The sequence below is a fragment of the Apium graveolens genome, chromosome 7 (assembly GCF_009905375.1).
Source record: "Apium graveolens cultivar Ventura chromosome 7, ASM990537v1, whole genome shotgun sequence".
Lineage (NCBI taxonomy): Eukaryota > Viridiplantae > Streptophyta > Magnoliopsida > Apiales > Apiaceae > Apium > Apium graveolens.
Genome location: NC_133653.1, coordinates 48,199,018 through 48,226,356, shown reverse-complemented (window position 1 = coordinate 48,226,356; position 27,339 = coordinate 48,199,018). Strand labels below are relative to the sequence as shown.

The 27,339-nt window shown below is 36.8% G+C and overlaps 2 protein-coding genes and 1 non-coding gene across 5 annotated transcripts; 2 read left to right on the top strand and 1 right to left on the bottom strand.

The window, feature by feature from the left end:
- The first annotated feature begins 1,388 nt into the window (after positions 1–1,388).
- On the top strand, positions 1,389–1,495 carry LOC141676169 (small nucleolar RNA R71). The gene has a single exon (XR_012556774.1). It is a non-coding gene; the product is annotated as a small nucleolar RNA R71 (small nucleolar RNA).
- Positions 1,496–9,969: 8,474 nt separating this feature from the next.
- Positions 9,970–15,829, top strand: LOC141671492 (choline transporter protein 1-like). The gene is made up of 10 exons (XM_074477768.1): positions 9,970–10,383; positions 11,054–11,412; positions 11,603–11,748; positions 12,186–12,369; positions 12,905–12,978; positions 13,057–13,170; positions 13,397–13,753; positions 13,920–14,180; positions 14,326–14,553; positions 15,278–15,829. Exons 1-10 carry the CDS (start codon positions 10,175–10,177, stop codon positions 15,461–15,463), a joined length of 2,118 nt encoding a protein of 705 aa, XP_074333869.1. The 5' UTR covers positions 9,970–10,174; the 3' UTR covers positions 15,464–15,829.
- A 2,020-nt stretch (positions 15,830–17,849) lies between these two features.
- On the bottom strand, positions 17,850–24,589 carry LOC141671749 (allantoinase). 3 transcript variants are annotated; one of them, XM_074478080.1, is made up of 15 exons: positions 24,223–24,589; positions 23,368–23,464; positions 23,024–23,144; positions 22,614–22,687; positions 22,132–22,208; positions 21,752–21,788; positions 21,589–21,674; positions 21,415–21,474; positions 21,049–21,188; positions 20,474–20,600; positions 19,933–20,088; positions 19,736–19,846; positions 18,999–19,109; positions 18,568–18,666; positions 17,850–18,292 (listed from the first exon to the last, which is right to left on the bottom strand). In XM_074478080.1, the coding sequence occupies exons 1-15, from the start codon at positions 24,307–24,309 to the stop codon at positions 18,164–18,166; spliced, it is 1,512 nt and encodes a 503-aa protein (XP_074334181.1). In that variant the 5' UTR covers positions 24,310–24,589; the 3' UTR covers positions 17,850–18,163. The 3 variants fall into 3 exon arrangements, with proteins under 3 accessions (XP_074334181.1, XP_074334182.1, XP_074334183.1); XM_074478081.1 differs by having other exon boundaries at positions 23,368–23,461; XM_074478082.1 differs by lacking the exon at positions 24,223–24,589 and having other exon boundaries at positions 23,024–23,160; positions 23,368–23,461.
- Between the last annotated feature and the right edge of the window lie 2,750 nt (positions 24,590–27,339).

Sequence of the window (27,339 nt, the reverse complement as noted above, 5' to 3'; positions counted from 1 at the left end):
GTTACAAAGACATGTTCACAGGTTTTGGATCAGGTAGTCCCAATTTCTTGAAAACGGGCAAGGGCATCAGATTAATGCTAGCTCCCAAGTCATACAAACACTTGTTAAACAACAGATTACTAATGGTGCAAGCTATCGTGAAGCTTCCTGGATCTTTAAGCTTAGGAGGTAGTTTCCGTTATAGCACAACATTGTACTCTTCCGTTAGAGCAACGGTTTCCAACTCCTTAAGTTTTAGCTTCCGAGATAGAATACCCTTCATGAGCTTAGCGTAGCTTGACATCTGTTCTAGAGATTCAAAAAAGGTATGTTAATGTGCAACTTCTTGAAAACCTCCAAAAACTTGGAAAATTGCTTATCAAACTTCTGTTTCTGAAGTTTTTTAGGATATGGTGGAGGTGGGTAGACCTGTTTATCCCCTGTATTACCCTCAAGAGGATTGCTTTCAACAGATTTCTTCTTCGGTTCCACCTTGGCATCCTCATGCACAACTTTTTCAGCTACATTCTCATTTTCTGAAATTGCCAAAGGTGCAGATGCACCTGCATTCTGAACAGAATCTTCAAAATCTCTATCTTGCTGAATTTGGGGTCTCGCGACTTTTGCAAACCTCAATGTGATTGCCTTCAACTGCTCCTTGACTTCCATCTTGCTTGGATTAGCTTCTGTATCACTAGAAAGAGTTCCTGGTTGACGGTTCAACAAAGCATTGGCAATTTGCCCTCTTTGATTCTCCGGAGTCTTGATAGAAACCGCTTGGCTTTTGCACATAAGCCTCAACTCCTCCAATTCAAAGTTTTCATTAGTAGATTGATCGGCACTTCCATGCATTTGTTGTTGAAGTTAGAGTTGTTGTCTTGGTGCATACTGTTGTTGAAAACCATGAGGGTTATTGCTTTGCTCTAAACTGTTGATAAGGCTGTTGCATCGCATTCTGATTGTTGCTCCAGCTGAAGTTAAGATGATTGCGGTTGTTAGGATGATAAGTGGTAGAAACTGGTTGCTGCAATCTCTGAAAGTTGTTCACGAGCAGAGCTGATTCACTAGATATAGCATATTGCTCCGTCTCATGTGCACCTGCACAAAGCTCACAGACACCAGCGATCTGAGTAACTCCATAACTAGCCAAAGAATCCACTTTCATTGTCAATGCCTTTAGCTGAGCAGCTATAGCCATAGCTATATCTACCTTTAGAATTCATTTTACCTTGCCTTGAGGTAGTCTCTGAGTTGGGTTCTGATATTCATTAGCAGCCATCAATTCAATTAGCTCATAAGCTTCATCATAGCTCTTAGCCCATAAGGTTCCACCTGATGCTGCATCGAGCATGGGTCTTGACTGTGCTCCCAAACCGTTATAGAAGCAATTGATGATCATCCAATCAGGTATTCCATGATAAGGACACTTTCTAAGCATTTCCTTATAGCGCTCCCAAGCTTCACATAAAGATTCTCCCGATTGCTGCACAAATCGAGTCAGAGCATTACTGATTGCAGTTGTCTTTGCCATATGGAAGAATTTAGTAAGAAACTTTTGAGTTAGATCCTCCCAAGTAGTGATAGAACCAGGTGGTAGAGAATACAACCAGCATTTAGCTTTATCCCTCAGAGAGAATGGGAAAAGCCTCGGTTTCACAGCATCTTCAGAAATATTGTTGAACTTGAACGTGTCACGGATCTCGATAAAATCTCTAATATGCATATTGGGATCTTCCGTTGGAGAACCCCCAAACTGTACTAAATTCTGTACCATCTAAATCGTGCTAGACTTGATTTTAAAAGTATTAGCCACAATGGCTGGTATGACAATGCTAGATTGAATGTCATTGATCTTCAGTTGAGAGTAATCCATCAAAGCTTTTGGATTTGCTACTGGTTCTCCCATTGCAACAAAAACTTCTTCTTCAACTTTTTCATGTTCTTCAAAAACTTCGTCAACTTCTTCGATTTTGTCCAGTGTTTCCTTACGAGATTGAGAACACGTTCACATACACGCTCTCTAGAGTACCTGAAACACAAATAAAGTAAACAAGTAAGTAAAATATCCGAGTCAGTGAACTTTAACGACCACTGATGTCAAGCACATAAACTAAATTTAACACCGATACTCCCCGGCAGCGGCGCCAAAAACTTGTTCGCACTAAAACACACGCGAAAATACACGCAAACGCACGTGATCACAAGTAGTATAAGATATAAGTCAAGTTCGTTCCCACATGAACTGGTTTAGGTTAAGTTCAGATTATGCACTTATGCAACAATGTACGATTATCACTCACTACTAAGATAAATAACAATTTGAGTTTTGATTTAACTAAGAGATAATACTAAATAACATTAACTAAGAGAATTAAGATTGAATTACTAATATGAGAATAAACATGGGATTCTAACTTCATTAAATACTTCATTCAAAGTTATGTTCCTTAAACCTAGCATGTGATGGTGATGACAACTAATCAGATAACACGAAACTAGTATACGCTAACTTTCATTATGCATATACCCTACTATCAAACATCCATAATTAAGATAGAAGTTGAATAGACACCAATTATGCTTAGTCCCTATACGTCTATAAAGATTGAAAACATAATGGTTTAAGAGCAAGTTATCTATGGTGATTACATAGGGTGAATAAGATGGTTAAAATTACCCATGAATTATGCATGTCAATTCATACATAAACTTATGCTAGCATGGCAAGTTCTAAACCTAGATATTAGCTACGCATTAAAGACGAATAAGCACAACCAAACTAGAAAATCATAAATCACCATACACAAAGGATTTAAAAAAATTAACTATTGAAATCCATAAATAAATCCGCTAGAACCCCATGACAACGATTAGTTCATAATCGAACTCATCGTCACCATGGGTTCCAATGAAAACATGATAATAAACAATATAAGAGTACCGGGGTTTAAAGACAAATTGAAAACAAGCATCCGAATTATCAACTATATTAACGAATACAAAAGTCTTCTTCTCTGTAGTCATCTCGTGCTCTCTAGGTCTTCGTATTGCTCTCCATTTGCTCCTTTTTTATTAAAATCAAATTATTATTGATATATATAGGCTTTTGGATGACCTGAGCTCCCAAATTCTTCGAATTCAACTCAAATCAGGATTATGGCCCCGCATCCTGCGCGGCCGCCCCGTATCCTGCGCGGGCACGCGCGTTCTCTGTCAAAATGGTGCGGCCACCCCAAGTCTGGCGCGGGCGCGCGACTCCTCTGCACTTGGTTTCAATTTCTTCTTTTTGCTGTAACTTGAGCTCCGTTCGTCAGAATTTAGCGAATCAATAGTGCACGCGAAGCTATCGAGATGCTCTTCAACATGAACATGGCCTAGACTTCTAATTCTGATCTCTTTTTAACATATTTCCTTGAAAAGCTCATTTTTTCATCCAACCAATGCTTGTAATGCAATAACACAAAAATACCAATAACTTGAGTCCAAAACACCAACTAAAGCCTGTAATGAATCGTTCCAAGCAGATATAAAATCCACTTATCAGATACCATCACAAACATGGGGGATTCATCATTTTTTACTGAAGACCCCATGGTGGTCACAAATCCACCTTCATGAGCAAATCAGCCTTCACAGGCTATAAGGTTTGAGGCTAGTACTCCTGAGGGGGAGCTATCTAAATTCTCTTCAATTCAACTGGAGGTTCCTATCACAGGAACAACTCCCCTAAAAACTCTGGCTGAAATTACATTAAAAATTGAAGTTGGGAGTATAATTTCCAATGACCCTGTTATGGGAGAGGAAAGATCATCACATTCATGTGACTGTGTTTTCCAAGAAGCACAAGGGTTTAAGACCGGTGCACATGAAAGTAACCCAGTAAAATCCCCTCAAATTCAACTGGAGGTTCCCACCACAAGTGGATAACAACAACTTGTCATAACCACAGGGTAATCTGTGAGTCAAACTGTGACTCCTATCACATGTGGTTCTGTCCTATCTCCTTCTCACCCATCCAACCAACCTTCCACTTCTCAACCACAAGAACCTCATCTTATTTCCCAGTGGCTACAAGAAGCTGCATCTCAACCCTCCACAGTTGTTGATCTCATGGTTGACCAAATTGGAGGACTTGCTCAAATATCACATCAGCTTCTCACATCCAACATGACTAATCAAGACTACCAGGCCATTATGCTATCCTACCAGACATATGTTGAGGAACAATAAGCTAAAATAGTTGATAAAGTTGGTCAGGATGCAAACTGTGACAAATGAATGGATAAGGAGTTTGCTGTTGAAATGGATGATGTACTAGCCCAATTCAGGGAAGAATACCTAACCATCTTGGGGAGCAATGCTAGATATTTAACCCCATAGGAGGTATATGATGTAGTGAATGAGGTATACAAGGCTCAAATCAAAGCTTTCCATAATTTTGGAAAAGCACTTCAGATTAATCTCACTGGGCATCAAGACAAAATAATGAAGATGGTTAGGGAGAAGATGGATCAAATCATTCCCTCACAGACAGAGATCAAGAATAAATTCATAACTTTTGCTGATCAAATGTCTAGGTATGATCTAAGTGGAGTGGAGACAAGTGTCAAGAGTCTCATAACCTCATTTGTGGCCCAGCATGATCAAGTTCAAAACCATATCACTCACTCCAATAATTCAAGACTGAAGCTGGATCAAATGTATTCTAGCAGATACACTCCTTCATCCTTGCTCATGGATGAAATTAAGAAGGTAGTGCAGGACACTTTTGGGGTCTCTACTTCATCCACATCTCAATCCTCATCTCACTTGCAAATTCAGGAACTTCAACAACAAGTGTCTTCTCTCCAATCTTCCAGATTACTCAACACCATCTTCTTAGTTTTCAGATCCGGACCCCGTTGTAGACCCCATATTCTTTGTTTTAAGGGGCCGCCCCGAGTGTTGAAAATGGAAGCATAGGCTGAAGAAGAGATGACTGTTGCAAAATCCGAGTTATAATGGGGCAAACCTGAAAAACAAAAACAAGAAAACCAAGTCAAAAGAAACAGAAAGAAGAGAATCCAGACTACATAATATAACTCAAATAAACTTACATCCAAACTCCAACAATTTTTTGTGATTCACAAAAGTGTCTCGGGTCAACTGCAACCCTAGACACCCACAAAAGGACTTAATCTGTTCAAGGGATTCACCCTCCAAAACCGGGGGCTTATAGTTGGTGACGACACCCGCAACTACAAAATAATGGAGATATGCCAAAGTCATCCCCTTCAACATCAAAATCTCACCGTTCCAGTGCTTTACAGTGGATTGGTGCATAACTGGTTTCGGGATGCCCGGACCATACCCACATTCGGCTCCCGGAACCGAATTTCATAAAAAATGCTTTTGGCTCGATTTCGCCAAGTAAAAAAGTTGATGAAATAACTTCATAGTTGGTTGATAGACATAATTATTACAACAAGCCAGGACCCAGATAATCAACTTGATGTCATTAGGACTAATTTACATCGGCGAAAGTTTATAAAGATACTTGTAGAGATGCTTCACAAACATGCGATATTGAGGATTTCAACCGGACCTCACATGCTCCATCCAGACCGGGACAAATCCGTCAGTGGGCCGCTTATAAATTCTTTCACCCGGTTTAGGCCACCTCCACTCAATGTGAGGAGTTAATTGAAACGCAATCCGAACTGCTTTGTCCATCTCCGCCATATCAATATCACGAAACGAGTCCTTCAAAGAATAGGGTTCATTGCTTATTACCATCCCGGTAAAATTACGGTCGAAAAGCGCTTCATCATAAACCCCAAGATAACCATTCAGCTATTTGGAATACTTAAGGTACTATAATAAAGGTATTGCTGACACCCCAGGCTTTGGTTACAAAATGATACTTCACATCAATCCAAAAACCCTCGCGGTGAAATGAATACCTCGATCTGAGAGCTCTTTAACCCAGAGCTTAGATATAACCTTATTAGAAGTGGAAGCTATTTTACCCATCTGAATCCGGGTCACGTTCCTTTCTTCACTTGAGGGTCAGGGAGTAGATTTTGGCAGTCGACTTAATCCTGACCATATACCTATAAAGATCAGTGTGATTTAGTCTAGAATCCTACAGTTTTATCTTTTACTAATGGTCCGTACTAGGTACATTATGTCAGTCCTATAATAACCCATCAGTCCGGACCGACAATGCAAGACTAATTCTACTATACATCGCTACTCCGGACTTGCATTATCTTGATTATCCTATAATCCAAGTCAAACATGAATCACCCAAGTCCTGGAACACGATAGTAACCCGGGTCCTTATCAAAGCCCTAAACCAAAAACACTACAAAATAAAAATCAAACACCAAAATATGCCCATTTCACCTATACACACACTTTTTTGCTTATATGAACATCAAGAACATCGAATCAAAACCCAGAAATCAAAACTAAAAGCAAATAAGAATTACTATTTTACACAAGGCTAAATCCAAAAATCCAAAATACATATCTAATCAAAACCATCAAGTGAAAGATGAATAAACTCGAGCATGCAAAAATTGAAGCAAAAAATAAAGGATGATTAAGCAAAAAAGAAGAAAGAGACAGAGACTTACGTGTTTATTCGCGAAAGGAAAAGAGGAGCGCCAGAGCAACTTTGAATTCTCGACTTCGTCGAAAAATCAAGAGAGAAAGAAAGTGTTTTTACTGTATTGGTTTTTGGTAAAGTGAAGAGGGGAAGAAGGAACACCCCTTTTATAGGGAGCCAATGAGCTGAACGGTCCTTTCCACGTGGCAGGACGGAATTCGTCAAAATATAATTGTTTATATAAAATGATTATATATATATTATAGGGGTAGTGATTGTGGAGCGATTTTTGAGGAAAATTAACTACCCGCGATTCAAATTCAAGGGGAAAAAATTAAAAAATTGATTCAACTTCCAGATATGTCAGGATTTGCCTCAGGATCCGGCAAACAACATCCTCTTCTCCGAATCCGGATTGACACCGACACACTCAACCCTGATGGGGGGGGGCAAAAAATAGCAACATTTTCTCAAGTCAGCCAAAATTTCTCACCTTGAATCCGAATTGCTCTTTACATTCTCAATCTGGATTGGGGGCAAAAATCAACAATTTTTTCTCTAGACAACCAAACTTTCTATCCTTGAGTTCGGGTTGGTCTTTATATTCTTAACCAGGATTGGGGGCAAAAATAGAAAATTTTTCTCAGATCGACCAAACTTTCTCAACTTGAATCTGGATTGCTCTTTACATTCGCAATCCGGGTTGGGGGAAAAAGTAGCAAATATTTCTCAAGTCAGCCAAATTTTTTATCCTGTAATCCGAACTGGTCTCTACATTCTCAACCCGGATTGGGTAGCAAAAATCAGCAAATTCTTCTCAAGTCAGCCAAATTTTCTGTCCTGAAATTTGGATTGGTCTCTACATTCTCAACCCGGATTGGGTAGCAAAAATCAACAAATTCTTCTTATGTCAGCCAAATTTTATATCCTGAAATTTGGAGTGGTCTCTACATTCTCGACCCGGATTGAGGGGGGCAGAAAACAACAAATTTTTTAGTCAACCAAATTTTATCACCTTGAATCTGGATTGCTCTTTACATTATCAATCTGGATTGGGGGCAAAAAGCAATAAATTGCGTTCTAAAGAAAAGTTCAGCATATTTTACTCTACTCCCTCATCCGGAAAATCTGCATGGTGGGGGTGGGGGTAGGGTGGGGAATGATAGGATATAAATATCCCAGCTAGGAGTGGACCCTAGTTTAGGGCAACCCAGGTCCAAGCCCAGTCTCGACTCCGCCCAGTCCAGGAACCCGGTTAGGTGTGGACCCTGGTCTAGGGCAACCCATGTCCAGTCCAAACCAGGAACAAACTAATCCACCAAGAACAAACTAATCCTGCAGCCCATACTAGGAAAACTCAATGCAGAGGAGCACGTGTGGTACAAGTCTACGCACATAACAGTGACAACTATTAATAACCAATAATTGGACACGCGTCAATACGCCCTTGGCACATTATAGAACAGTCATTGCCTAGACACATGTAAGAAATCCATTCAAACCAAACGTACTCTGCCCCGACAATGAGCGGACATGATTGAAAGATAACAAATCCCTGAACGCTATCCTTGGATTATAAATAACCCAAGAAGAAGGAGTTTAGGAGTTACTCTCTTCTACACACTCTAATACACTCATATACATACACCCACAAACACTTTACTTTTCTATTTTTATCATCTAAAAGCGTTACTCTCACACTAGAGGTGCTGCGGGGCTCAAAACCCATTCTGATATTATTTTACTGACACCTAATGACAATTATATCGCGTGAAGGGTCCATACATAACATTGAAAGAACCAAATCGTGGATTGGAATCATCAGAGAAGTATTTTTCTTTGAGGACCTCATCCTTTTGAACAATCTCGGTGAATTGAACCCAAAAAATAGATAACTGAAGATAATTAACGTAAGCTCAATTTGTTTAAAATTCGAAGAATGTTATAAATTGAAGACTTGGAAAATTCATATCGTCCAATAAGTGAAGTCAGAAACGTTGATATTGAAGCGATTTTTCCTGGATTCATAAATGAAAGTTGGTAAGATTTATTTTTGGGATATATTGTGTCAATGACTTGAACAATTTCCGGGCTCTAGTGTTGGCATCTCCAATCATAAGTTAAAAATTTAAGTGGCATTTTAAAAATAAAATTTATAGAGAATATTTAAAAAAATTATAACAAAATCTTTATTTATAATTTTAGCCAAATCTCTTTATATTGACTATATTTGTCGCATGTAATTTGGGATGACAATCGGGTCGGTCGAAACGGGTTTAGCAAAAACCAAACCCGAACCCGATTATTTTTGCCAAACCCGAACCCGAACCCGGAAAAACCCGAACCACTAATCCCGAACTCGAACCCATGGGGTTCGGTTCGGGTTTTTAAATCACTAATTGCACCTTAATTTGCACAAACTCTGGTGAAAAATTATTAGGATCTGATTTGAGCAAAGTGTTCATAAATATGACGATATTGAAATTTTTGGGGTTGGATTAGAAGGTTCAGAGATGACAATGGATCATATCTCTGTGAATAAATTGTTAGTGAAATAATTTATCAATCTTGACCTTTAGTATACTTGTATTGAACAAATGCTTGCTAAAAACATATTTCAACGACTTTAATGAAATAGTTTGTAAAAAGTATATTTTTTTAGTACTAATATTAGTAATATATTATATTACTACTTATAAAATATAAAATATTATTTATATATTAACACGGGTTTCAGATCGGGTTCGGGTGCGGGTCGGAACAGAACGGGTTTCGGGTTTTCGGGTCGGGTTCGGAACGGTATGCCTTAAACCCAAACCGGACCCGAAAATGATTCGGGTTTAAAAATCAAACCCGAACCCGAATCCAAACCCGAAATATTCGGGTTCGGTAAAACCCGATCGGATCGGTACAGATCGGGTATCTATCGGTTCGGTACAAATTATCATCCCTACATGTAATGAAATTTCACTTCATCAGCTATCATATATAAATAATATAATTTTTTTTATAATAATTTTAAATAATAATAACATATTATTTTTAAAATATAGCTAATATTTTTCCACCGTAACGTCTGAAAAATAAGTCACTCTGCAATTTGCATGTTACAGTTTATAATATCTCTATTTCAGTTTTGTAGCAGCATTTTCAATAATTTAATCGTAAGCATCACTTTATAAGATAATTATCCTCAACTGGTTGTAATAACATATTACAGTAAATTAATCTGCAAATGCTAAATCAGTTCTAACTTACAAGTTAATTAAATTTTCTCCAAAAAGCAAAAAGTTGCATTTGAAATTTGGAATGATGCTTGATTAAAAAGATAAAAGCAACAAAAACGCATAACATATTATAAAGTCTGGAGTGGGTATCAAATTCTACGTACAAACAGTATATTATGTGTAACATAACATATACATTCACACAGACAGTACACAAGAGAATAATTTAAGCAAGAAAACAAAGAAACCTCCCCAAACACATTCACACTCACTCTTTCTTGATGTAAAGTTTCAATCTTTTTCAAAAACCCATCTTAAATCTCTTTGTTTTAGCTCAGATTTTAGTGTTGAAAAAGTGGTTTAGCTCAAGAAAGTGATGAGGGTTCCATTAGGTCCAGTTATAGGGAGATACCCTTCTTCTACAAGTGAGAATGATGGGCAGCTTGGTAGTGAAAATGGTGGTGGTGGTGTTATAAGGCATAATAGAGAGTGTAGAGATATTGGGTTTCTTGTGTTGTTTGTTGTTTTTTGGGTTGCTATGATTGTTAACTCTAGTTTTGGGTTTAATCAGGGGAACCCATTGAGGTAAAGTTTGAATCTTTTTCAAGATTGTGTGTGTGTGTGAAATTTTGATACTTGAAGTGTTGTTAATTGATTGTGAATGGTTTTAGTGAGTTTTGTTGTTGCAATGTTTGGTGTACATTTAGTAGTTTCTTGCATTTTGGTGGGTGGGTGTTTTTTTTATGCTATTTAGTATTGTTTACTTATCGATTTTCCGGAGGTCTGTAAATCAAGTTAGGTGCTGGTGCTGGTGCTGGATGCCTAGCATCCTTGATGCCAATCATTTATGATTGTACTATAAATTTATATATGCAAATTTATTCAGAACAGGTTAGATAAATATCACTCCCTCCGTCCCAATAGATTCTTAACATTTGAAATGGAGCTTCCTTGGCACCTAGGTCGACGTAGAGGTGTTGGAGAATTGCCTAGTTGTAACATTTGTGTTCAACTAGTAGGTTAAGTATCAGGAATGCTCTTTTGAATAAGTAGTATTAAATTCGAGTAGTTACTTAGCGGCCGTATAGAAGTTAGTGTTTGATGAAAAGAGAGGTTAAGATAGGAAGTTTACTTGACTGTGCATGTAGATGGTTTTAAGTTGTGCTGTCAGATTGGTATTTGACATTTGTATAATTGGTACGGCTATTAGTGCTTAAAGAGGTTACCATGTCTTTGACTCTTTCTTTTTTGTCAGGCTAAGTCACGGTCTTGACTTCAAGGGAAATGTTTGCGGGGACAAGAATGCAAAACCTAATCTCAAGGGAATTGAACTGAGATATTGGCTCAATCCCAATCAGGTGTACCTAAGTGGCGTGAAGGACAGCCTAAATAATCTGGAAGATGCTAAGAGTATTTGTGTAAAAAATTGTCCTGTTACATCAGAAGATTCACTCAAATGGGTCTGCAATTATCCAGAGGGGGAAATTCACCTGTCAATGAAAGAGTGGGTTCACAGAGATTATGACTATTTTGATATGCTTACATCAGAGATGAGAAACTCGTCTCTACAGCTCCTTGGACCCTGTTACCCTCTCCTTTTTCCAAGTGTAAATGGTAAGTGATATTATATTTCATTATATTCCTCAAACAATTTTTAGTGGAGCGTTATAGTATTATCAACTTTTGAGATGTTATAAATATTCATAATCTAACAACACAGGATTTATTGGTTTTTTTGGTGCTTCTAGTTTGACCATGTCAATCTAATTTATACTGTTTTGTGATCTATAATTTAATTTTGCAGTTTACTGGAGTTGCCAATATGTTGCACGCGTGTCAAATGCGTCTTTGCAGCACTGGCATCAGATTGGAGGTGTGGCTATTGATGAAAATATTTTGATAGATAAAACTATTCACAAGTCCATTAATTCCAGATCAGCTGTTTTAAAGGTTAGGATGTTGAACCATGTTATGAAGTTTAATGGCAGTCCTGCTTAAAATTTTTGTGATGATTGATGAATGTTTAGTGTTTATCAAATTGCCTTGATAAATTACCTTTGCAATGTACACCGAACTTAGTCCTCCATAATTGAAATGTAGCAACCATTTTATTGTTGATATCTTTTCATAGTAATTTTATTACGTACATCTCCCCAACCGAAGGATGCAGGCACTTCGCACTACTTTACCAAAACGTGGAGCATTTACTGCTCATTGACTGCCTAGAGACACTTTATATTTGACAGGATATGCGAATTGAATACTTATTTTAAAGTTTCATGATGGAACCTTTTATTTATCTGAAATATGCAGAACAGCAGAAGTTAGCATCTCTTCATCTATTTTTCAGGATTGATAAAATATCTTGAACATTTACTTTTCTGCAGAGATACGTAGCTGATATTGGAAGGGCCTGGGGAGTTCTGATTGTTTGTGGAGGAATCATACCATTATTCTTATCTGTTATTTGGTTGCTACTGATTCGATATTTTACTGCTGCAATGACGTGGATAACAGCCGGCACTTTTAACATTCTAATAATATCGGTCACTATCTTTTACTACCTAAAAGGTTGGTGTGCTGGTGTTCAACTACTTGCAATTTTTAATATCCTACTTCTCAACGAATGATTTTGGTATTACCTACACTGCAGAAGTGAGATCGATTATTAATAAAGGGTGAACTGCATCTTAGAGATTTATAAGGGAAAATAAGGGTTTCATTTTCAATTATTTATGTTAGTGTCCCTTCAAGTCTATGATTATATATTCAACTATCTTCTGATTACATATTGGGTTCCCTATCCGTAGGCATGGGAAGAGAAAGTACAGATGGCCTGAGCATGACACACACACACACCCCTAAACAGCCCACCAGATTTCTGACTCGATTTTATTGGGCCCTTCCAAAAATTGAATTTACAAACATGTTACCAAATTCTTTTAAGCTGTAAAAATATTTCAAATGTTTTTTTAATTATCTCACTTTAGTACTTAACTTACGAGGATTATTTTAAAGTCATCCGTAATTTTTCACACGAATTTACTTAACTTATTAGGATTATTTTGAAGTTATCCAAAATTTTTCATACAAATTCTTCTTGCAGCTGGATGGATTGGAAACGATGCTATCTCTCCAATCATCGGTAAACATGATCCTTACTATCATTTGACTGGAAGGGTGAGGACTGGAATAATAATTTAACAAATTTATTTATGAGCTTCCACTTAATTCAGTTCCTCTGATCTTTTGCTTTAGGAGCAAGGCGATCTTCGCTTCATAGCAGTTCTTATGACTTTTTCTGTATTGGTATCCATCCTCTCGACAATTGCAATTGTTCGCCGAATTCTTATGGCGACATCTGTTCTCAAGGCAAGTAAGAATGACTGTACTAATAACTACTTCAGTCATCCACTCATACCAAGATCTACAAGATATTTCTTAATATAACAGCTCCAGATTTCTTATTGGTTCACTTCCACATTCCTTGTATAGTTGTATGTCGTTCACTATACATTTTTTATAAGGCTTTGTTGCATGTTTCTATATCTTTTGAATTATGTAATGCCAAATGAGTTTAGAGGTAAACATTTTGCAGGTTGCTTCCAAAGTCATAGGTGAAGTGCAGGCGCTTATTATATTTCCTATTGTTCCATATTTATTGTTGGCAGTCTTCTACATGATCTGGTTCTCAGCGACTCTCCATCTATTTAGTTCTGGTGAAGTAGAACAAAATGCATGCAGCTCAAACTGTTGTACTTATGATCTTGGGTCAAATCGAGTGAGCTGTGACCACTGCTGTGGCTATAGAATCAAATACACTCCTCATCTTGGTCTTGCAATAGCATTTCATCTCCTTGGGTGTTATTGGGCCACACAGTTTCTTAAAGCATTCTCTTCAACTGTTATTGCTGGATCTGTTGCTTCTTATTATTGGGCTCGTGGCGAAGCACTTGTAAGAGTTTATAATTGTTGTAATTGATATTAAGGTTGATTGAGGGAGCTGGAAATGATCATTTAATCATATTTTTCTACTTAATTTGGACGTTCCTTTTTTATATTGTATTTTTTGTCCAAACAAAATACGAAGTTTCACTCAAAATATCTATATTTTCCTGCAGCAAGGAGTTCTATTTCTTCCTGTGTTTTCTTCCATGAAACGGCTTTTGAGATATAACTTCGGATCTGTAGCTATTGGTTCCCTCATAGTTTCAATCATTGGGTCAACTCTGCCTATACTCAAGTCATTACGCCAGAGATTGAAAGTAGCTGATGTGAGGCCTGAAAATTGGCTTGGGAAAGTGGCATACTATACAGCTCAGTATACTCTTGCATCCATTGGCTGGACCATCAGACATGTCAACCGCAATGCTTACATCTTGGTAAATTCATCATCATCCCGTTACTAATTATTACGAAAGTAGAAACCAAAGCAGCTAAAATAATGCTTCTATAAGGGCCTTATTTTCTTTGTGGAAATCTTTTAAATTGGTGATGATGTATGATGATGTTGTGTGTTGCTTACAGATTGCAATCACGGGTGAAACGTTTTTCAATGCTTCTGCTATTGCAACAGATCTAATCAGGAATAACATTCTCAGGATAGGGAAGGTTAATGTGATTGGTGATGTTATTCTCTTTCTTGGAAAGTTGTCTGTGAGCCTTGCAAGTGCCTTGTTTGCATTCCTAATGTTGGACACTCATAGATACAGAAGTTCCCACAATAAAGTCTCCTCACCATTGTTTCCTGTTCTGGTAAGTCATAATCCTCTCACTCTCATTTTACATTATAAAAGAATGCACCTTATAGTGGATGAAACAAGGTAAGCCTACCATGATTTTACAGTCTTTGACTTGAGGAAGGCAGTGCCCCCCCCCCCCCCCCACAAACATGTGGAAATACTCCAATATTCACTATGAAAGCATACTGTACCACTAAATACAAAAAAAATATTCAAGATGTGTTTTCCAAAATTCTCCATTTTCAATCCACTCTGCGCGCATAAAATGAAGCGAAGTTCGCTGTACATAAGCATAGGGTTAGTTGAGAGCTGTTGACTTGCAAACTTATAGTCACACTGGAAATGTGTTATATGGTGAGGTTTGTAGCACTCCTATGCCAAATATAATATATCGAAGGGGTTGGGCTCAAAATCTTATCATTTAAAACTTGGAAGGGTAGTGGTTAAATAACCTGCGACTATATCTTTTTTTTTCCTTTAGATATCTAAAAAGGGGTCAGAGCAATAAAATTTCACAGAACTTAGATTAGCTACATTTAATACTTCACGCAAATCTAAGGTTTGAGCATTTTGAGACAATCAGAGCTTTTGGATTTACCTTTTAATACAATCCTGTGCTGTGTGGAATGATATAGGGCTATTCTGAATCACATAATTTGCAGTCGCTGAACCATTGTCGCTCTTGTCTTTATAAATAAAGCAACAGAATTATATGCTTGCTTTGCATATGTATGCAGGTGTGCTCAGCTCTTGGTTATGTTGTTGCTACACTTTTCTTTGCAGTGGTGGAAGTATCTATTGACACTATCATCCTATCCTACTGCCAAGATTCGGAGGAACATCAAGGGAATGCACGATATGCTCCTCCTCTTCTCCTTGAAACTCTGGATGACCAGAGTGAGATGCAAAGACTAACTCAATGATTCAAACTGTTCATCGCAATTCCTGCAGAACTTTATATATCAGTCGTTGATCATATGTGCTCCATAGAAGTTCCCATTTTTAGGCCATTTTTGTTTCCTTCTCACCTCTTCATATATTGGAATGTATAATTATAGTCAGATGCACAACTTAGCACTTAATATTTTCCAGCTATATTGGAATGCAAGTTAGCTTTACTAATAGTGATATTTTGTTTGACTGTAAATACAACTACATGATCCATTGCTACGATCTTTTTGTTGAACTTTTCCTTCATGTAATTTTCCAGTGGGGCCAAAAAGATGGATCATTTTACAGATTGAAATTACATCTTGATGAAAACTTAAAAAGATCAATGCTTGGATGTTCCTCGGTCTTTGCTTAGTACTAACTGTGGTCTGTGGTACCTTGGTTACCACATTTTTGGTACTTAAACTTTGATGTTTACAACTGCTTTAAAGCGGCATTAAAAACTTAACCTATAAACTGTAATATTTGTGAGTTATCTACAACCTCTATCTCCAAGGTGTTTATATTTTAAACGATAAGATAATATATAAAGAACCGTCAGTTTGAAATTTGATATAGTTCATCCGGCATTTCAAATTGTACAAGGTACCAGATGTCTAATTCTAGTGAATACAAAAAAAAACCATACATGACAGTTACATTATATTATTAACACGCAAGGTTTACTTCCACACAAATTTCATACTTTCCTGCATATCTACAACAGATTATGCATGCTATTTTGACATGGTATTGCATTCCTGACATGTAACTTACGTATAACTTTCAACCTTCATTCCTTATACCACCAAAAGTTTGGTTATAAAACACCTCTGAAACAGGGAGACTGTAATCTATCGTCATAGATCAAGTGTAATATCCATGGCTGCATCAAGCAGATGGGCTTGGTTGCCTATATTGTTCTTAGTTCCTCTTATTAGCCTGGCTTCTGCACGTATATTCTCACTCAATAGTGATAATGATCCTTCTTCTATCCCTCCTGCTTACTCTGATGATCATGTTCTCATAAATGGGGTTAGACGTGAACTACCCATGACTTCATCACAAACTGAACATAATGATGATCGGTCTCCTATATCCACGACAGCCAACACACCTATTCAACATTCTCCTATTGATGGCGACTGGCTGTTTGAGAAAGGCCAAGCAATAGTGTCTAGTAAGGATGGAGAAGGTTATGATAAGTACAGCTCTCTTCAACATCCGACTGATGATGAGTGGGATGAAATTATGACTGGTTTAAAGAGTGCAACAAAGAATGTTGTAGATGGAGAAGGTGATGACAAGTACAGCTCTCTTCAACCTCCGACTGATGATGAGTGGGATGAACTTATGACTGGTTTAAAGAGTGCAAGGATAGATAATACTGAAGGTGATGATAAGTTCAGCTCTCTTCAACCTCCCACTGATGATGAGTGGGATGAACTTATGACTGATTTAAAGAGTGCAAGGATAGATAATACAGACGGTGCTTTTGCGGATGCCAAGTGTAGCAGTTTATTATGTAGTTGGGGTTCACATTGGCGTTTGGCTCATGGAAATGGTGTCTCTAATGGCGGTTGGAGTTGGAATCAGGGTAGTGGCTCTAGTTATGATTGGGGATATGGTGGAGGCAGCAACGGTGGCTATGGTGGTGGCGGCAGCAGCTATGGTGGTGGGGGTGGCAGCTATGGCGGCGGGGGTGGAGGTAGCAATGGTGGCGGGGGTGGTGGGGGCTATGGCGGCGGCGGGGGTGGTGGGGGCTATGGTGGCGGCGGGGGTGGGGGTGGCTATGGTGGTGGCGGGGGTGGGGGAGGCTATGGTGGTGGCGGGGGTGGAGGAGGCTATGGTGGTGGCGGGGGTGGAGGAGGCTATGGTGGTGGCGGTGGTGGTGGCAACAGCTATGGTGGTGGTGGTGGCTATAGCGGTGGAAGCAGCTATGGTGGTGGTGGCGGCGGCAGGGGTGGTGGCTCCGGTGGTAGTGTCAAAGGCAGCTGGAGCTGGAGCTGGGGTGGTGGTGGTATAGGAAAAGTAGCTGCTTCGGAAGAGGAACTTGGTCCAAACAAGGCTTCACCTGAAATGAATACTGATACTGCTATTGGGCCAATGACTATTGATACAGCTACTGCCCCCGCACCAATGAGTAGTTAGACAGGCCATAACACACCCTGATGTTCAAAGAGGCACAGATTTTCTCAATCCTAATTTACTAAAAGTGTTTGGTCAATAAATACTTGTATTTAGAAAGATGGAATTTCACGGGTGCTGATGCAATTGTATAGCCAACGACTACTTGTAAAAACGATTCACATATTTAAAAGCATACAACAGAATAATGACATCAGTAGCTATTAATCAGATATGCAGGAGTAGAAAGAGTTGAGATTAACTGACTAATTAAATATATAGGCATTTCAAGTAGAACTTCATATACGTTCAACAAGGACAATTTGAAGCTATCACTGTTTATAAGTATCATCCAGTATACAATTGGTAAATAGACTGTGGTTTCATATAGCCCCCGATTCCTTCCTATGTTGAACAAGAAAGTTAAACAATGATGTTGGAACAAAGGACGATACCGAGTTTCTTTTCTAGCCACCATGCATACTATTGAAGGCAAATCCAATTCTGAGAGAACATGTTGGGTAAATTCCCAAATTCAGAAAATTACCAGCAATATCAAGTACTTGTTATCTGGCTAGGATTGGAGAACCACAGGCAGCAGGAGCATGCTTTCCCTCTGCAAAGACAAGGTTTCCTCTTACGAAAGTTCCCAACACTTTTCCAGAGAGTTTAGATCCCATGTAGGCTGAGATACTCTGTAGATGCAATACAAAATGGATAGATAACAGAAAGAAATTAAAAGGCGCTCTAAACTTAATACACAACAAGGTAGGTACTTGTGTACGAGATACAAAAGTTCTGCAGTTATTTATTCTGAAAGGAAATTCAAGCTGAGCTGAAGTTAATTTATAAGTTTCTTCCTGAACAGATTCATGTATAATAACTTTGAGATATCAAAGGCATTTAATTTAGCCAGATCAAATAACACAATAATTCTGCTATTTATTAAATTAAACAGATTTACACATACAGGATGCTTAAGGTATATGGGATGATCATCATTGAGTTGAAATTCCACTTCTGGCTGCCACACAACAATATCTGCATAGTTACCTATTGCAATGGCACCCTGCATGTGTTGATCAAATTGTTACTAGTGACCACTATGATTAAAATATCATACTTTTGCAGCCTCTTTAATAGAACAAAAAGGTTTACCACTGAAGTTCGCATTCCCACATATATATAAAAATATTAACCAAGGTCACAGTTTCATTTTAAGTGGCTTCTTCTTTCATAATGTTCACTTTATGTGCTTCACTAATAGCTGGTTTCCAATGAGATAGACATGAGAACTCTAAGATTAATATTTTAATAAAAGAGCTTTGGGGTTGTTTCTTAAGTCAGCTTAATTAAGACATGTAGATTTCACAACATGTAAGGGTAATTGCCATACACAACCTTCAAATCCTGGCCAGCAAGTTTGGAGGGTTTCGCACTCCACCACAATGCCATTTGTTCCAAAGTTATTCCATGTTTACGCCCAAATGACCATGTAACAGGAAGAACAAACTGCAGGATTTTCAAAATACACACACACAAGTTAGCAACTCTAATTGATTACAGACTAATAAAATTGCTAAGTATGCCATTCAAATAAGATGTAAATCACCTACTAAAATGGATTAAGAAATAACATGAAGACGATAAGAGATGTTGAGCATGGTTGTTTATGATTTATAACAGACTTGTTTAATAGCTGCTTAGTTTCGGCTGTCCTGGTAGAGAAATCATCTCTAATTAGGACTTCCATATCAACATGGTCAAATTTTGTAAATAAAAGAAACTTATCCACTAGGAATCTCATCTTTCAAGCTGAGAGAGTTTCAAGATCGACTGTTATCTGAGTTCATTTTTAGAATTCTAAAATTTTGTTGCATACAATTACAATAGCTACTTTTCACATCTTACAGATAAGTAAAAGCACCATAGAGATTTAAATTTATTTTTTTCTTAGAAACCATGAATGCAAGGTGTCACAGGAAGATTATTTATCTACATAAATGTATATGATATTCCATACTTGGGGAATATTCGGAATTTACAAGCCACGTATAACTAGTATACGTATTTATTATTTTAAATGCCACAGCAACCATTTTGATGAATTGTGCTTTCAAATGACTGGCAAAACCAACCTGCAAAGATGATATACCACCCCAAGCTCTTAAAAAATCCCCTCTATCAAAGAGCTTGAGTTCTGGCGCAGACGGCGAATGATCAGAGCTTAACATGTCAATATATCCATCCTGAAATTTATGTGTGATTAAGTACTTACAAATAGTAGAAAGAGAATAGTTTGCAAATTCTAGGTGGATATTTGATAGCAAGGTACCATCAAGGCCTCCCAAAGTTTTTCTTTATTAGCTGCACTGCGAATAGGTGGAGAACATTTGAAGCGTGTATCCCCATCAGGAATCTCTTCGGATGAAAATGCCAAGTAATGAGGGCAGGTTTCAACAGTTAAACTATCCCCATTACGTTTTGCTTCCTACAATAGATTTAGATGCCGACAAAAGATATTCAATTTTAATACAACTAAGATTTAAAGTGTACTGTAATGTAAAGATAGTGTAAGTTTCTTAGGTGTGACAGTGAGACAGACTTGTTTACCAGTTGGACACGGTCGCTATAATAATTAGTCAGATAATATCTATTATAATTTTATAAATATTAAAACCTTCTGACAACACTATAAAACTTGAAATTTTATGATAGACAGTTTGTAACCCCACTGCAGTTCAATAATATTTTCAATAGAATTGAATCCTCACTCTCAGATTGGTTAGTAACGAAGTAACACTGAGAAAAACCCATTGCCTGCCTGTGGCACCATATGCATGCAGCTTGAACAAGACCAATACAGAAAACCTTACCTTAATAAGATCTAAGGAGTCCCCTGAATCAGACAGATGTATAATGTGAAGATGAGCTCCTTCTAAATGGCCACCAGCCCTCGTGTCTTTTGTCACTGTCAAGAGGTCCCTGATAGCTGCCTGTTCCCTGAAAAAAAAAAGATTTAGGAGTTACAATAATAGAAAATATGCATTTAAACTTATTCTTATATTTTAGTTTACGGTTGGATATCATTTTTAGAGTGAGTAAAAATTTTGGAACAAAGGAACCTTATCTACAGCCTAGCATTACAGTGCCAAAAGATGTATATCAATACATAAAAGAGCAGCCAGTCCAAGTCAAAGTCATCATGTTTTAACCCTATCAAGTGTATATAATTAGGAAAGGGAATGTAACATCTCAAGCATGAAAGATAAATAACATACCCAAGGGGCAGCTCTGACAACATAAATAAACAATATTAATCAGAAATAGTTGCAAACAATTTGGAGTTCTTTCATCTGGATGGTGATGAACCTTGTTATTTCCAGTGTCTAGTTATTAATTCTAACTACCCTTCTACTTCGAGAAACAGAAGAAAAAAATTTAAATTTACCATGAGGCAGGCCTGGTCTTAAGATAGGTAGAATATGATCGAGCATCATCCACCTCATCTTTTAATTTCTTAGGTTCTTGCTCCATCTCTGCATGTACAAGTAAAGGCCTTCTGTACTTTGCAAGTACTGATAACCCCTCCTAGAAGAAAAATGAATAAACCAAATTCACATGAATGTTCATTGACAAAAAAACACTTTATCTGTACTAACAAGCTGACAATCTATGTGAACAATGAAGTGAGGACACGTTTTAGAATTAAATAAAAGAGAGTATACATTTGTATATTCATGCAAACTCAAAATATGTTATACCAAGCTTTGTAACTTGACTTTTCAAGAAATTTCAGATCACGACTTTTAGGTACCTTGATGTGGGTAGTATTGGTCATTGGGAAGTCGTTGATTCCTGAAGGACACATGAAAGACTACAGAAATGAACATATAGTGTTATACTTGTTCCTAACACTGTACAAAGTTATATAAAAGTCTGAATAGATCTACATCACTAAAACAGTCAAATTTGAGCCTCAACTACAGACCTTCAATCCAAGAACACCAGCGTTCAGGAGACTCTCAAGAGCAGTTGCATTAAAAGCATTTTCAGGAACTAGACCTCCCCAAAAACCTGCACAAGGAAAGATTAAGTAGTACAATCACTAATAATTTGCCTGTAGCCTGATCCAATGATAGCTAAGAGCATACCAACATCTACAAAGATATTTCCCTCTGCAGCCTCAATCTGTCAAGCAAACATATGCCAAATCATAAATTCAGCGGTACTATTTAAACAATAAGTGATAAAACACCAATCAGCTAAATCTTCCAAAAGGGGGATAATTTTCCTTTTTGTAAAAGTGAAATGACAGAAATGAAACAAAATTATTTGGCGGGATGAGACTGCACACCTAAATCTTATAAAGACTTTATGAGATACGAACCAGGTCTTAAGACTCGTAGCTTCAGTTTTTCTAGTTATCCTACTACATAACAATATCCATGAATATCCTTATAATGTGAATGCTAACCCGGCTATATATTTCTCATAAATAGAAATCAAAGAGATAAGAGAAGTGGTTCCACACCTTAAGCTTTAAAGTTTCTTCGGAAACTGTTGACGGAAAACTGTTGAGAGGCATATCAACTAATGTTGTTAACCCACCTGCATGTACAGAGGTGTAAAATGTAATTAATATTTTCAGCCTGTTGGAGAAGCATGTGTTTTCTGGTGAAATCACTTAACTAAATAAAATGGCAGCACAAAATTGGTATTGATGCGATAAAAGGAGAGGAAAATGCAAATGTAAAACTATTAAACAAAAGTAGTATACAAGATAACACAGTTTCCGGTAAGTATAAATCTATGACACTGGACATATATAATGTGGTTGCAATAACCTGCTGAGAGTTTTATATAAAATCATGTCCATTATTTTATAAAATGAGATACTCCTTTCTACTTAAACATAAATTTTACGATTTCTGAATTGATCTTATATTTTAAACTTTTTTTTAAAATTGCTCTCTGACTAAAGTTTTTCATTACCAAACACTGAGATTCACATACCAGCAGCAGCTGCTCTAGTCCCTGAAGGAAACCCTTCCCACTCTGTTCTACCAGGATCATCAAGATGAACATGCCTGCCATGAACATATACATCTGTTATCATCAAGTTAAATGAATCTATCTGTAGTACAAAACTTCATAAGCTGCATGTTTACACAATTACAATAAAACATGACTAATCTAGAATCATGAAATTTGTGAGATCATGCGACCGGAGGTCCTTCTACTAGGTTTTCGCTCTTTTGCCATATAGTTGTGACTTGAGAACTGCTTCGGCTTAGTAAGAACATTGCCATTTCCGGATATTGTATGTGACTTCTTTCATACTTAATTTCGTAAAGTTAAAGAGTCTTTATGACGGACCTCTACACGATACACAAGAATAGATTAAAAAAGTCAGTTTGTCTTACACATCAACCAAACCGGGCATTACAACAGCCTCCCCATAATCAATAACTTGTTCAGCCCTGACCCTTCCTTGCCAGTCCTCTTCTTTAATCAATGATTTGATAAGGCCCTCATTCACCTCAACTGCTCATTTAAGCATCTAGTCAGAACAATCAGTTTATCAATATATGTAATTTTATAAATTTATCTAATCCAAATTAAATTTATTACATAACATATAACAACTCTATCTTTTAATATCGGCTGGTATAATGCAAGGTACACAAGTCTGACAAGGCATGATTTCTCGAAGTTTATGTTAACTGTTGGAATAGCAAAAAACAAGAAAGTATTTTTCAAAGCTGACCTGCACCAGAAATAATCCCTTGTGGCGTTACAATACGCTTGCTGGCTATCCAGTAGTTGTCATGAGGAAGGAGGCTGCAATCTCCCAGAGAGGGCTGCTGAATAAGAAGTTAAATATCTTCAGCATAGTATGAAAATGCACAAGATAAAGCAACTCAAACTGCTAAGCTACACAGCTACCATGGCAGGATGGTCAGACCTACACCTACTAGGTCAATAGATTTGCCACCATGCCAATATGAACAATTTGCAGGGTGCCCTCCAAATATTAACATGGAGTATTATATATTAACTTGTATAAAGTAGTTATTAAATTGGATTTAACTACTGTCTACTTGGTGTTGGGCCACGAATCTATATATAAATTTGAAGTTCCTAGATCATCAAATGAGATTTCCGATGCACACTTGATTAGCAACAATTGGTGCCCCTGAATATCAGACCGTAAAACTGTGTATACTCAGCCCCTTGCAACCCCCCTCCTCCCAATTCCAGCACAGTCTAACAAGTAACAACAAACCGTAAAACCAACAAACTGCAAGCATATTCATTGCGATTGCATTTCAACAGTTGCAAGTAGTGCATATGCTTAGTTCAACAGATTCTATCTAAATTAGTGACATAATTTGGTTCAACCATTATCTTTGGTAAATAGGCATGCATTCAATTATAAAAGTGTTAATAAATAAACAAATATCACAGATTAATTAGAGTCGCATAATCCTACTTGGGATGATCATTTTACAAGATTAATAAAAAAATGTAATGGGCAGGATAAAAAAACATGAATTAGTAATTAATTAACAAAACCCAAAAGAAAAGAATGGGATAAGGGAATCAAAATTTGAATAAGAACCTTGGAGAAGTTTTTGATGGGAAAGAGGAAAAGATATGCAACAAGTGGTAGCAACAGACTCAAAAGCTTCCATTTTATCAACACCATCTCTCCCTGTTGCTCCAACTCTCTCTCTCCCTGTTGCTCCAACTCTCTCTCTCTCTCTCTCTCTCTCCCTCCCTCCCTCCCTCCCTCCCTCTCTCTGCCTCTCTCACCCTCTCTCTCCCCTCTCTCTATGTGTGTCAGTGTGTGTGTGTGTGCACGGACAACATTACTGAGCGAGATAATAGTATAATTTGATGTGGGGCATTGAGAAAAGTAAAACCAAGGGGAGGGCAGTCCATTGTTTAGGGAAACCAACACGAAAAGCAGTAAAAGCGGGTCAAGATACTTCCGGGTTCAGGAATCCGGTAGATTATTAAATAAATCAACATGGTATGGTATCTTTTATCTTTGTCTTACATCACTCTATCCCCCACGGGACATGGGACTTTACATTGATCCACGGTCCAATTCAATACTCCTTCAGTACCATTTTACGTTTCTTATTTTCATTTTTGACACTATTTATATTAGCAGATTGATTATTAATTTATGTATAATTTATAAAATTAAATATTATCGTGATTTTGTTGAATTTGTATTTATAAATATTTTAATATAATAAAATTTTTATATTTAATATTAATACAAAATTAAAGATATTAACAATCGAAAATATGCATGTGCAAACGCGTCCAATACAAAAAATAAACGAGTTTAGGGACGGAGGTTTTTATGGACGGAGGCAGTGCATTCCCATATTTTTCTTTGTACTTGTAATTATTTTACTTTACTTTTTGCAAATTCTTCGATCAAATGGAGTGTTTAATCTGCTTATCAAAAAACAAATTAAAAATGGAGTATTTAATTTAAACACCAAAATCATTAAATCTAGAGTTACATACTCAACGTCCCTTTTATTTGTTTACACTTTACTTTTTTGAATATTTCTTCCAATTCTTTATTTTTCAAAAAATTTCAAAAATAGTAAAAAATTTATAATATAAAAAGTAATCATATCCACCATTTATCTCCATTATACCCCATTTATATATAAAATATTAATCGGTCTCACTACTTTACTCACTTTTTCAACTTTACTCCGTTACTTTATCAATTTTCTTAAACTCCGTGTCCAACCCAAACAAATGAGAGGGACCGAAGAAGTATGATTCTTTGACTTCATTTCGACTTACTCAGGAGAGATACTTATAAATAATAATATTTTTTTTGGAAATAAAACAAAAAAAATTGAAAATATATTATCTACAATCACAAGTATATCTTTCGATTATATTGAAATAAGTGAAAAGTTGATCAATTATTGTTAGGACGGAGATATTAGAAAAAATTGGAGTAAAATATGAACTTGACTTGCAAAATTTTGCTCAGCCAATATTTATCGATAGGTTGTTTGGCCAAGCTTTTAGTATCTATCTATCTCGACCAATTTCCTGAGGCGTTGGAAATTCAAATAAGGATTTATTTTCGAAGAAAATGTGCTTGATGTTTTTTAGAAACAAATATTAAGTAGGTGTTCATTGTTTGTTATGTGTAAAAAAGGGAATTTTTTCATAAATATACTAAAATAAAAATTTTGCAAAATTAATTACAGGAATTAGAAATAATTGTAAATATACCTAACAGTTGCATCTTAATTGCAAAAATACGGTAGACAAAAAGAAGAAGAAAGAACAGAATAATGATTGCAAACATACATATACGAGAGAGGGGTGGGGGTTTAGGTCGATAAACAAAACACGGCTCCTCTTTCATCAACACCATGCTCCTTCGTTTCTTTCACATCAACAATCATCGACGATTGTTTTGATTACTTATAGATTCATTGAAGAAAAATATATAAATCAATTGGCAATTGATTGGTAATTCATCCTTAAAATCGAAAATCAAACTACTTCTTTAATTTATATTCAACTCACAAAAAAGGTAACTTCTAATCATTGTATATGTATGAAAATTGCATATCTGCTTCTTTTGTATTATGGAAGCTTAATTATGAAGTTTATGATTGAGTTTGAACAATTTTTGGGTTTATTTGTATAAGAGGTGGCAGAGTGACGTATGATTAAGTTAGTAGGTTGTATAACTTTGAAAAGTTAAGTCAAATTATTGGATTAGATTATATTTTGAAATGTGCACTTTTATCTCGGGCTTTTCTCGTTGCAATGGGTGTGTCCAAATAGGTTGTGATTTAGTTGTTAAGTTGCACAAATTTAAAAAAAATAAGTGAAATTGAAGGATTGTTTATGATTGCAAAAGTTTAAGTTATATAATTTTATTTCGGGCTTTTCCGATTGTGATTGATGTGTGCAAATCAGGTTGTGATTTATTTGTTAAATTGCAGAAATTTGAAAAGTTAAGTCAAATTGTGGCAAATGAATGGTGTATTAGCGTGCTAGGTTGTAGAATTTTCAGAAAAATGAACTAAGTAGTTGAGTAGCTTACGGTTGCGAATAAGTTAACGCTTTTCATTTAACTATGTTGAGGTTGCGTAAATTGTGGCAAATGAACTGTCTATTGTGTTATGGTTTCCTATTTGTCATTGCAGGAATGACAATATTTTGATTGTTGTTTAATATGGTGGGCAATGGAACAAAATTACAGATTACAAAGTTCTTAAGATTTTGCTTTGATTCTTCCAATAGATTGTGATTATGCTAGAAATAATCACTGTTGGATATAGAAGGAGTTGAAGATTAAAGATAGATTCATCTATGACAACAATGCAAAGGATGATAACTCAACATAGACAGGACTTGCAAATAATCCTATAATTCATTGAAACTAGTACGAAGATAGAAGACTTGACATATACACAATGATCTGGAAAGCTACAGTGAAGAAGTCGTCAACAGAAGTTCGAAGGAAGTTCATTCATCGAAGGAATAAGGTTGAAGATATTCGAAGTAGCAATCTGGATTGGTGTGAAGGTCGTAAGGGTTTCAGTGAAGCTGATTTGATATGATAGAAGACTTGACAGTGATTTGTATAGTCTATAGTACGAAGGCCTGAGAGCGGAACTAGTCGTCTGTGAACCAGACCATTGCACTAGGCGTCAGTGATCCGTGAAAGGAA